The sequence below is a fragment of the Takifugu rubripes genome, chromosome 4 (genome assembly GCF_901000725.2).
Source record: "Takifugu rubripes chromosome 4, fTakRub1.2, whole genome shotgun sequence".
Lineage (NCBI taxonomy): Eukaryota > Metazoa > Chordata > Actinopteri > Tetraodontiformes > Tetraodontidae > Takifugu > Takifugu rubripes.
In genome coordinates, this window is record NC_042288.1 from 1,534,711 (window position 1) to 1,547,104 (window position 12,394).

Consider the following 12,394-nt stretch of genomic DNA (forward strand, 5'->3'; position numbering starts at 1 on the left):
TCATTATCTGCACTGATTGAGTCACAACCGACGGCAAAGGTCAAGCGCCATTAACGCGCCGCTCCCGGAACATATTTCCACGCCGGCCACGTGTTTGCCCTCCCTCCCGCTCCTCTGAAAGGGCTAATTGCGAACGCATTTGTTTGAGGAGGAGGAACGACGGCCCTCGCCCCCCCCCACCCCAAATCCCACAGAGAAGAGATATCAACGTATTCTCTTAGCGGACACTCGCTGCTCGTGCACAAACACGCACTCTTGGGAGCAGCTTGGGACTCGATCCAATCCTATCTGTGTCTGATGGCTATCAGACACAGATTCAAGCTATAGGTTAAATCCCTTGAGGCCACAACAAGCCGACATCTGTGAGCTTTCGCAATCTAGGGGAGAGAAATTGGACTTGGTGGAGCTCGTACCTTGGCGGGAAAGAGATCTCCAGTTCGTGAAGCCGATCCTTGAACACCGACAGCTCTTTGTCGTACTCTAAAAGCTGCAAAGACAGTGGAAAAAAAACAAGGTGAGGACAGTTGGACACTTCTGGGCGGATCGACTTATCTCGTTTTCCGTGCACGCTGGCTGGAGACGATCAGTGGCGTGAAGCTAACCTGGTTCTGACATGACTGTCTTCATCAATCATGTCTCCTCACCCACGAGAGTGTAAACACACACACACACACACTTCCCCCAGCTTCCCCCTTTTACAAATCCCATAAATCATTAGTGAAAAGTGCAATTAGCAGCCTCTTGTACACATTAATTATCTCCGTGATGAACAGGTAACTCGGGCACCTGCATGACTGCCTCCCTGAGAGACTGACGGCGGCGTTACCCAGCAACCCCGGCAGGACCTGGTGCCAGCCCCCACCCCTCCCACTCAGGAAAAATGGAAAAAATGAAGAGAGGAACACGTTTGTTCCGTGATCATTTGGGCTATTGTACACGTTCCAAACACCAGAACACAATCATGGACCAGTGGAGATCCGGTCCCACACAGCTGGAAAGAAAAAGGGGGCGTTAATGACGCCACATCAGTGGAAACGAGGAAACATGAGGAGCATCTGCAAGTTGTCCCCACAACAGAGACACACAGGCGTGTGTGTGTGTGTGTGTGTGTCACGACTGCGACACAGCAGAGGGTAACTGCTGTATCCACAATGACATTTGATCATTTGTCACCGCAAATATAAATAAAGTAAAAGCTGATGTTTGCCATCACAAAGTCGTTGGGTCTATGTGATTATGTGTCAGTGGTGTAGAACAGTGGCCATTACTCCCAGCCAGAGGGGGCCTCCCAGACGGAGTCCCAATGGTTCAGGAGGGCAGATGTGCCACATTCATCAAACTCACACATCCGGGGTCACAGGAGAGACTCACTCGGTGTGGATGAGGGATGGCTGAGCAGAGGATGCAGCCCCACGCTCCACTGTGCGCCCACGTCTCAATTCACATCACATTCTTATGGTGTGTGTGTGTGGGAGGGGGGGGGGGGGCATTTCTTTTGGGTTAAAAAGACTTTTAAAAAAATTGTTTGTCGGGTAAAAATCATGATGGAGTGCAGTTTTAAAGCAGGACTCACTCACCGACCTCCAAAAACACCACAGAAGAGGCTGGATGACACTAAAAAGAGCCTAAATAAAGCTCCAGGCAGGAGGCAACGTCAGGGAAAACCAGATAAATGAGATGCAAATATGGAGGAATTCAGTCCTGATCCACTGAATGAACTTGGTCAGAAGATTTATTGGGTTTTTTTACTCCTCCTTTCTTCTGTCAACTCCGTTTTCCATCTGAAGGACCAGAGATTTCTGCTCTGTGACCTCAACACTTGCTCTTTTTTAGTTTTCCATCGTCTTTATTCATCAACGTCTCCTATCAGGGGCTGCTTATGTGGTTTTAAAAGTTCAGCAAAGACAGAAGGAGCCCAGAAGAACTGTACAAATTATCCACCCGTCAATCTTCACGCAGGTATCGGCCACTGTTCAAAATCAGGAGCCGGAAACTTTGTGTGCGCACGCATCCTATTCACAGCTGCTATTGTTTAGTCAGGGTGAATTGGCTGGTATAATCCGTTTAAACAGGAAGAGATGAGTGACATATGGCCGCCTGTATCCACGCCGCGTTCAAGTGAGTGTTGAGTAATTCACGCAGGTGAATGAAAAACACAAATTTCACACTACATTTCACCCTGGGTCAATTAAACAGCTCCGCTGGGTCGGGGGGGGGGGGGGGTTGGGAGGAGAAAAAGCCCCGCTGGTGTTGGTTCAGAGGCGCGATCACGCCGAGGGGAGTTTGTCACGCAGAAGTGACCTTGAGGGTGGTTGTGTTGCTGCGAGGGGCAATATGGCGGCGCGAGGGATGAGGAAGTGTTGAGCTGAAAAGTACCCTGTCACTGGTTCAAACGGCCGGCTCGGCGTGGATGATCGGCACACTCCTAAATCAGAGTGATGATAGTTAAGGGGAAGAAGTTGAGAAAAGGGGTGGGGGGCAGGAGGGGTGGGGGGGCAGGAGGTCCCCCCCCCCCCAGATACCCCTCTCACCTGTAATTGTAGTGTGATTTACAGGTTGTCAAACGTCTCCTGTGACAACACCTTTAAAATCATCAATAAATGCCGGGGTGAAAGGTCATTTAATTTGATTTTTTTTTTTTACACCTCACACTCGGCTTCCATTGCAGGAACCATATTTTCCCGACTTTTTATAGGAGCTTCATTATTTTCGGGGGGAAAAGCGATAAAGCGTTGCTGACAGGGGGGGCCGGAGGAGGGTCGATAGGCGCCGCCGATAAGATATAGAACAGATTTTAATGCTGGCAACATTCGACGCGCATCAGGAAACGCTTGGTTTAACTCAAACAACAGTGGTTTCGCCATCATCAGTCTGATTTCTGGCTCAAATATTTCACCTGTATGCAAAATAGGCCTCATAATTCTGCAAAAACCAGAGACACATCCTCTAAATTAAGGGCGCAAATCATTCTAAATTATTTTACATTATCTCTTCCTTTGCATGACAATTTCCCCTCGGTAAAACCTTTGATTTTTCATTTACGGTCGCTCTTAAACCGCTTTTTTTGACGCGGCATTTGTTCTTTTTATTCTTTAAAGATTAATTCTGGTAGAAAGCCGCTGGGTTTGAGAAATGCTGCACCGGCGGCATGACAAGCACGAGCCCGGCAGCCGGGAAGGTCCATCACCGGCGGCGGCTTGTACACACACTCACAACACTGCAGACGCTACACTGATAAAGTTAGAATAAAGAGATACTGAGGTAAAATCAATGGGGATGGAGGAGGGGGGGGGACCTCCCCCCGCTGTTGCTGTGCTCGTCTGCAGACCCCAGGCGCACAACACACACACACACACGCACCTGGCTCCTCCCATCCCGACACTGGAGCGGCGCTCCACGGCGCTCCGAGGAGCCGAGAGTGCCCGGAAAATTTAATCTTCCCAAATACTCATCAGGGCTCTCCATCGTCCCTCCGTGACAGTGCCAGGGATAATTAATTATACAATTTCGATGGGAATATCGACTAAACAAAGCTATTAATCATAGCAAAAGTCAATAGGCATGGACACATTCAATCATGTCCTGGCCAATGATTACTGCTCTCAAAATACAATAATTATTTTCAAGCGCTGCCTCGAATTAAATTTCTGTCAAGCTGGTACAAGTCGAGCAGTTGATGAAGGACGCGATGGATTTTTTCGCCCTTCCCCGCAGAGAAGCGGGGGTGGGGGGGGGCGGGGGGACATTTATCCTTTTGGAAAGGTAGTTTGTTTTATAAGGATCATAACACGGTGTGTTTAACTAGACCATGACCATCAGATTATCTCTGATGCCCCCCATTATATCATCCGTCTTGTCTGGCTGGGTGGTGAGGAGGAGGAGGAGGAGGAGGAAGGGGGGGGCTCATCCTCCTGCTGCTGCTGTTACCCTGTCTCCACATTTCTGCAGACCACCTTTTAATGACCCACATTCAATAGTACAAATGATCTGATCAACAGCCTGGGTGTCATTTGTATTCTGTCCACCTGGGGGATGTTAGAGCCTCCCCCAGGGGTGGAAAGCAGGCGTCATTCGGCCTCAGCGTGACATTATTATAGCATCGGGTATTTGGGGCTCATTTTGGCGCTTTTCAGGACACCTCTGAAACTAGAGAGCTTAAAGAGCGCCATGACAGCGAAGCTCTTCCCACTTTTCTGCAGGTCGGCAATGAAGAAGTTGTTTTAGCAGCAGTCGATTACACGGAAAACACCATTTAGAGGCGCTCGACCTACCGGTGTCCCGTTGTTTTCCCGGAAAACATCCTGGTTGACGTAACTAAAAAGCTTCTTTTCCAGCTGGAGAACCACCTGAATGAGAGGATGAGAAAGGAGAGAGCTGTTATTCCACCACGCTGAACGATCCAACCAGCCTCAAAAATCGGAAGAGCTTCCTAGAAAAAAGAAAAACAGGAATAGATCAATTAATGTGAGATTGATCATTTTGGTTCGATTACTTTTGACATTTTCACTGCCCGTGAAACTCATCAGTACGGATACATTTTCCGCTCGTGCGTCTGATTTTATTGGACAGGAAAAGGTGTCTTGAGCCAGAGGAAGAGGGGAATAAAGAGGTGGGATCGGCGGGTTACCTTTCGGTCGTTGTCACTTTCTCGGAATATTAGCTTGTCCAGCTCGTTGGTGTCTGCGGTTCGGACCATCTGCATGGTAGCAGAGGAGCAGAGATTCTGCAAGGAGGAGCAGAAGAACGTCTCAAAAAAATAGGTTACAAAGCTCAAACCACATGGAAAATAAAAAGGGGGGATTATTCTACTCGGTCACCCAACTCTGAAGTGGAAGCTGGGCCACATACGGACGCCTTTGGACCCGACATCACACTGTTCCGCATTTCAAAGATGCTGGAAGGATCCAACAAAAAGCCACCTCACTGTCCCCGCTCTTTATTCTGGGTCTATGTAGTGACCCCCGCAGACTGTGTGCATGGTTAAATTTCCCTTTGTTGACTCTTTTAACAATTAGTTAAACATTCGGCCATCTGTGTTTGAAGACAGCTGAATGAGGTAATCCCTGGGCCAGTGGTTCCCAGACCGCGTGGTGGAGGACTGGCTGACCCGATTGAAATTCAAAGCACAGTTTAGATAATCAGGTCAAGCCAATATAGCCAGCAGAAAAGGACCCTTTAGACCCAAATGTCACAAATCAGACCTGCTTCGGCCAGGGAGAAGCGGCGCGGCAGATTAGAATAAACACCGCGCCCTGAAAGAAAGTGGAACAACTCTCAGCAACTAGCCCCCCACAACATACCCCCCCACCTCCCAAAAGCAACTTTCTAAAGGCCGAACAAATAGCTCCATCTTTCACTCATTTAGGCCATCCAAATGCAGGGTCAATATGCTCCCCTGGCTGCCAAATGCTAATGCGCTTAAGTGCGCTTAAGCAGCTTTGTGCCATGAATGGGCCAAAGAAGGAGCTAGTGAGAAGGGCAAGAGACACTTTCCCCGTCAAAAAGTCATTGTGGTCCACAGCTCCCAAAGACAACCGGCTTTATTTTTTTATCCGGCATATTTGTCTACTTATCACTGATGAGCAGAAAGTGCATCCAAAAGATCACATGATGCAAATTCTGAACGATAAAAATGCGCCATAAACATGTGGCATTTCAGATTTAATTACGATAAATCCACTGCAAACCACATAATTATGTCCTGACCGGCCAAGGGCTCAGCGGCGGCTGATTTCGCTGACGTTGGCGGGGAAATTTGCGACCGTTTTTTCACGGCGGTTCTCCTCACGGAGCATCCCTGGGAGGGCTGAATGACGCAGAATGTGTTCCATGAAACAGGGGAGACCTCTGTGAGGAGGCCACAGCAGTTTGAGTTATTTGAATGATTCAAAACTGCCTCTTAACTTCATGAAAGCTCTCACGCTTCAACCAGCAACAGCTGATCCAATAAGAGGGTCCGGAACCATGACCTCTATATGAATGCATACTTAATGGGACATAGAGCTGAACACACACTGGTTTGGATACTGTCCTCCACGATATAAATGAGTAAAACGGCCTTAAAACGGGCGCCGACGCAGCAGCCTCATCTATAAAGATACGCATTGACTGACCGATCGGGGGTGTCGCTGCTGCTGGCCGATTGCATCCAATCGATCACGGCCCCCCCTTCTGTCATCCCCGGTGTCATACGTCCCCGTCAGTTCAAACACGCGTCGCCGCCAAACAGCAAAACGAGGGAAATGAAAACCCCGTGAAGGCAATTATTCCGTATCAGCGCAGCGATCCCAACAGGGTCCAGCTGATGCGACGTGAACAATCTTTGAACTTCCAAATATCCTGCCTCCTAAACACATTAAGCTCAGATATGTTCTCCGGCCTAATCAGCCCAAATGATGTTACCATAACTCATTTAGTCCCTCTTTGCTCCTTAGTGAAAGCATAAAAACTTCTAAAAGTGAAGAAGAGATTTGGGGGGGGGGGGGGGACCTGCAGAGACCAGAGGACGGTGGCGAGATTTTCACCGCTCTATAACTGATGCAGCAAAGTGACTTGGCATCAGATCTGTGCATTATGGGTCACGGGTCAACACTGAGTGTTTGTCGAGGGCCAGAGGCCAGGGGGTGGGGGGTGGGGGGTGGGGGGGTCTGGGATGAGAGGTTGCCGAGGAAGGAGCTGCCTTTGTGCGTCAATGGAGGATAATCTCATGACTGTCGAAGGAGGAAGCGGCTGTTTAAAGGAGCTCTCTATTCCAGCTGCTCTCCTTATAGAAGAGAGGTTAAAACAATCTGTCCTACTTCAAAGACCAAACACACACACACACACGCGCACACACACACACACACGCACACACACACACGCACGCAGAGGCTCAACAGATGATATACCAGATGAGCACTTTTCCACTCTGATTTTTAGATTTGCTTTAAGTTTTTAACATGTAAAAGTCCTTTTTCCCCCTTAAATTATCAAGTACAGACTGCAGATCTCTCAACAATCCAACACCATCAACCATCACTTCTGTCTTCCTGTTGCCGTTTCTGTATTTTAAACACAATTTCCTGCCTGGCTGACAGTATTTTGAGCAGCTCTGGTATAATACAGTACAGAATTGTGACAGATGACACAATAAAGATAATTTTATGCTAAACCTGAAGATGTTTTTATCGTGAGATCAAATATTCTTGAGTCCTTTGATAAATCCTCCTGAAACTGAAAATTGATAAGAATCAAAGATCTTATCAAATGGCAAGGAACTTCCTTTTATTGGATTACTTGATCGTGCAATCGTAACTAATCAGAATCGGCGAAACAGACAAAGACTCGGGCTGTTTCATTACCATCCCTCCGACACGATAATCCAGAGAACATCAACAACTGATTTAATTAGGTTGACAGAATTAGTGTGTGAAGGGTGAGGAAGGCCAGGGGGTCCGGGCTCCCATCACAACTATGAAGCCTGGTCCTGACGGCGTGTCAGGAGGCGGGGCAGGTTCTGCCCAGAGCCAGTTCAGAGGAGCCAATCCAAAGTAGCCAAGAACAAATCTAGCATCCACATTTGCTATCCACCATCACACAGGACAGCCAGTAAATCAGCTGTGACCCCCCCCCCCACCTGATCCGACTGGACCCCAGCCAGAAATGTCTCCTCGCTTGATTTAATGCTTCCAAACGCTGCAGCTCCACCACCGACACAAGGATGCACCGTGCAAACGTTCTCCCATTTCAACATGTAAGAGGACACACGAAACTCACAAAATCGGTGCTGGAGCAGCTTCAGTCGCCCCTGTGACAAAGTCGGCCTGTTAACAAATGTCCAATCTAATATTCTTCTCATCAACGTTGACAAAAGCACCCACAGTTAGCCTGTGAGTGACCCTTTGGTCACTAACTGACCCTAGTCAACCTGGCCTGTGTCACCCTTTAACACGGGGACTCTCGCCCCTTCCCAGGAAACTGGCGAGCTGCGTGGGAGCCGAGCGTTCACGGCTGAAAGCTGGCGGCGCTTCGTAGGAGGTCTTCCTCACTGGCCCCGCCCTGGCACAAATAAAGGAGTTTGGAGAGGTACGAGGGTGTGAGACGTGGCGGTAATGTGCCCTATTTATCTTGTGCATTATAACATCTGGGAAAGTTCTCTAAAAACAATGGCGGCGCATTGAGGGCTGTCATTCTGGATTTACCTTCAGAAAGTGTCCGAAAAGCATTTGTCCCATCAGAATGGATAATAGACAGGCCACAAATCATTCAGGACAACAGGACGGAGGGGTGTGTGTGTGTGTGTGAGAGAGAGAGAGGAAAAATGAATGTATGTGTATACTGCGAGTGTTTGTGAGTGTGTGTGTGTGTGTGTGTGTGTGTTCACCCCTAGTATTTAACTTCTCTGCTGGGCCATTCTCAGGGCCCCCGCAGGACAAATTGCCCTGCATGGTTGTCTTTGAGAGGCCGTGCAGCACACAGAGAAAAGAACAGGGCTGAAACACAGGGAACAGGCCTATAAAAATTCATCACTTTGACCCCTGCGACCTCCCACTACTGGGGGGTAGCACGCACAAGCACCCACCCTGAGCTAAAGCAAGGGCTTAAAGACAATGATCCAATCTATCTGCCGACATTTATCATCAAGAGACAGAGAAAATGAAACGCTGAAATGGAGGTAAAGCATAAAAAGGCAGTAAAGCCTCCTGATCCGGGTTTCTCTCTCCGACTCCAGCGGGCACAATGGGCCAGGAAAAAGCCGTCCCCGCAGGAAAAGGGCCACCAGATGCTTCATTGTGACCACGTCTCTGTGCAAAGCAGTGGCAGTAAAAGGAGGGTGGGCTCTCCTCGGGCGCATTAGTCCCACTAACAGGAGGACATTGTCTCAGGCTGGGCTCGTGACACATTAGTGCCACCTGTACAAAGAAAACCTAATGAGAGATTTAATCGGAGAAACCTCCCCCGGCACTTTTGGTCAGGAGCACTTTGAAACCAACCGCGGCAGATGTCCGCGAGGCTGTTTAACGCAGCGGCTTCTCTCTCCTCCCAATAAGGCCGCACTTGCCATAATTGCTCAATAGCCACCTTAATGTGACATTCATTTGAATGTTGTTTTACCCCCCCCCATCCCCAAAAAAAGAGGCTTTGTGATGCGGATCAGCCGGCAGGTTGTTTAGAAACTCTGATTCAAAAGCCGCATTTATCCTGCTAATGCTCTCATTTAGCCACCAAACAAGTATTGAAACATTTAAAAGTAGAGAAGAGCTCTTGATAGCAGGGCCGGTGGCACCACATGCTCATTCGGGGTTTGCTCATTACGTAACGGGGCGCCGCGGTAACGAGCGAGGGGAGTCGGAGGCGATGGCGAAGCGTGGGAGACCCCCTCGGAGCAGAACCACCTCGAAACAGAGGACGCGACTGGTCACCGAAGGCTTCGCGTGTTGGGGGGGGGCACGAGCCTGAGGTGTTGGGGTAAACCTGCAGGGATCGATGGGCCGTGTCGGACATTCCCGGAGGGACCAACGACCGCCTAACATGTGATTCTTTCATACGTTAGCAGCTGTCGCCTTACACTAACTGATGGCTTTTTCAGACGGCCAGGTGACCAGTCGCCTCCACCCCGGTGTGCCCCCCCCCCCACCCGACGAACCCTCATGGCGAAGCACTCTTTAATTTGTTTGCACCATTTCATCTAAATGAGGCGCTTGTCCAGCAGGGCGAGGAAGAGGAGGGGAAGGAGCCGAGGAGCAGGGGAAGAGGAAGGTCCAGGGGCGGAGGAGGGTCTTGAAACCCAAGCATGGGGTGCTAGGCAACCATCTAGTGGGTGGGCTTTGTGACACATTTTACCAATTTTTCATGGCCATCCCTCTTGATGTGACCCCACTCAGGGCCTTTTATGCCCCTGACAGCTCCGTGCAGGAAAACATGCTGCCGCTCTGATAGCATGAAATCGGGAACAAAGACCCCCAGGGAGAGGAGAAGGGGGCCGCTGAGGCACGCTGTGGCTCTGGACACAAACAGATGTTAGGCCAGCCCCTGCTCTCTCTGTCCCCTGGAAAAGGAGGCCCTGTGGCTGCGATGGGTCTGAAAGGCATTGTTTTGGGCCTCCCCTAAGACAAAGCCTGGAGCCACTCCTTCCCAAAACTCTGGCAATATGGCCGTCGCTGATAAATCACATTAGGGGGAGTGAGAGAAAGACCCATGAATTCTCAATGTGGCCCTTAATGGGCCCTCTTAAATATGATGGGATATTTGCGAGGCTGTGGTTGTGAATGGAGCCGGGCATCTTTTAAAGCCAGAGTTGTTTAAAAGCTCACATCGCCGACGGCCACTTCACAGCTGCGCCACAATGGGCCTTTCTGTCGGAGCGCCGGCGTCAGCGGGAAGATTTACACTGGGAAACCTGGACGCCAACTGGTGGAAATAGCTTCAGCGGGCTTCCTCGACAACGGCACGACGCTGCACCTCCCTCACCTGTCGCTCTGGATCGGTTCGGAGGAGAGAACCCGAGAGAGCCAGAGATCCCGCCTCCCACGCATTCCGTAGCGTTCCGTAGATCTTTAAAGGCGATAAAGTGAGGGCGGATAATCTGCTGGTTCCAGACACCGGTGAGCTTAATTCTGCTGGGATGCACCTGTATTTACACCGGTTTAGGGTCCAGGAGCATTTATCGTGCTTTTTTAGAATTCCGACTTCAACACAATTACTCCGATCATCTAATTATTAGATGATTGATTCAACAAGGGAGTAGAAAACAAAAAGGATCATTCCAACAAAGCTCCTCACGTATTTTATATTAGCCGGATGAAAAATTGTGCTTCTTTCCCAATATTTAATTCTGCCGTCTAGCTTCTAAACAACATCCCAGTCTTCATAATTAATAATAATAATCAGTGCTGCCTCCCAATTAAATCCAAGGATCTCAGGCTCCAAGCCGCAGGGAGAGTTTATTTAAGTGAACAGGCATCGATTGAACAAGGGCAGAAAAAAGCACCGCAGACAGCACGCGTGCATCACGTGGTGATCCAAACAGCCGTGGTTATTATGGTCTGCTCTCCACGGCCGAGCGAAATAGACTGACGTCACACAAGATGGACACAAAGAGATGCCACCATTCAGCGTTTAGGCCACCTTCCATCTGGACTAAATGAGAGCTGCTAATGCTAATCTGCTGCTCTGCTGCTGCTAATCTGCTGCTGCTGCTCTGCTGCTGCTAATGCTAATCTGCAGCTCTGCTGCTGCTCTGCTGCTGCTGCTACTCTGCTGCTGCTCTGGTGCTGCTCTGCTGCTCTGCTGCTGCTGCTGCGATCCAAAAGCAGGGAGGCAGAGCATCAAGACCCCAAAGGAGAGACGACCTTGTTTAGTAAAAGGTGGTGGGTGCAATAAAATAAAGAAGAAGTCAGGGATTGAGATTTGAGGCTACCTGAACTGACGGACTGATGCATTATTCACTAATCAGATTTAGAATATTTACATTGTTTGCATAATTGTGACAGCAGCATCAGTGTAACTGGAATATATGTAAAGATCTCCATCATTTAACTTAAGTACAAAAACGGCATTAGAGTGTTTCCTTTACCTGGAATGCCTGGAAGCATTAGACTGATAAACTCTGTTTATAAGGGTGCAGCGACACAAAGACGCTGGCTGGCGGGAGAAATATCCTCGATTTGGATCTCCAGAGCACGTTTGAGCGCTGTTGCTCAACCATGTTGCCTGCTTGGGGTCAGAAGCTGCCCCAGTTAGCTGCAGGTTACCGGCCGACCAGGAGCGCCGCCCGTCGGAGGCCCCGTCAGTGCCAGGCTCTGTCCTCATCCCTGGCCCGGCTCGTCACCTCGTTCCCAGCTGCCGGGCGCAGCGGCCCCACCCTCGGAACACAATGGGAGCACGGCTTTCTCGGGGCTCAAACGGCCTGTTGTTAATGAGCAGAACCAACAGAAACCACCGCTTGTTCTTCATTTGCCAGCGTTTTAATGATATGGACAGCGCTCCCATCAAAGCTGCGCTGCTGGAGTTACGCCCTCATAGCTGAACTCTGTTTCCCCCTCCGTCTTCACTCTTGTGTTTGCTAGCAACAACAGCCAACACAGTGTAGCAAGAGTGGAAAAAGGCCCTGTTGTCTAGAGGGAATAGTCTCCCTCTATATCCAGATGGGGTTTCTGTGATATAATGGGCCCTCATTGTGATAGATTAGACACATAATGTGCTTTTATTGTACTGTAAGGAAGCGTCTCCGTGGCGGGCTTCACCTGTGCGGTCATAAACAGGCACGGGTCAAACAGACGGCGCTGTAATAACTGGCCGGCCTGCTTGTAAATGTACGGAAGGGGGAACGTAGCGTGGCGAGACAATTAAGAGTGTTAAGTGGGTTGTCCTCACAGAAAAGTGTATCGATTCAGGAAGCTACTCCAGAGACGTG

General features: G+C 49.5%; 1 protein-coding gene across 3 annotated transcripts in view; it reads right to left on the bottom strand.

Annotated features, from left to right (window-relative positions):
- Positions 1 to 12,394, bottom strand: part of inpp5a (inositol polyphosphate-5-phosphatase A) — a 90,981-nt gene that overhangs the window by 11,868 nt on the left and 66,719 nt on the right. For all 3 annotated transcript variants that reach the window (XM_029834697.1, XM_011602854.2, XM_003963620.3), the window contains exons 10-12: positions 4,628 to 4,723; positions 4,272 to 4,346; positions 414 to 487 (exon numbers count right to left, since the gene is read on the bottom strand). In XM_029834697.1, coding sequence (XP_029690557.1) covers positions 414 to 487; positions 4,272 to 4,346; positions 4,628 to 4,723 — 245 coding nt within the window. The remainder of the gene's footprint in view (positions 1 to 413; positions 488 to 4,271; positions 4,347 to 4,627; positions 4,724 to 12,394) is intronic.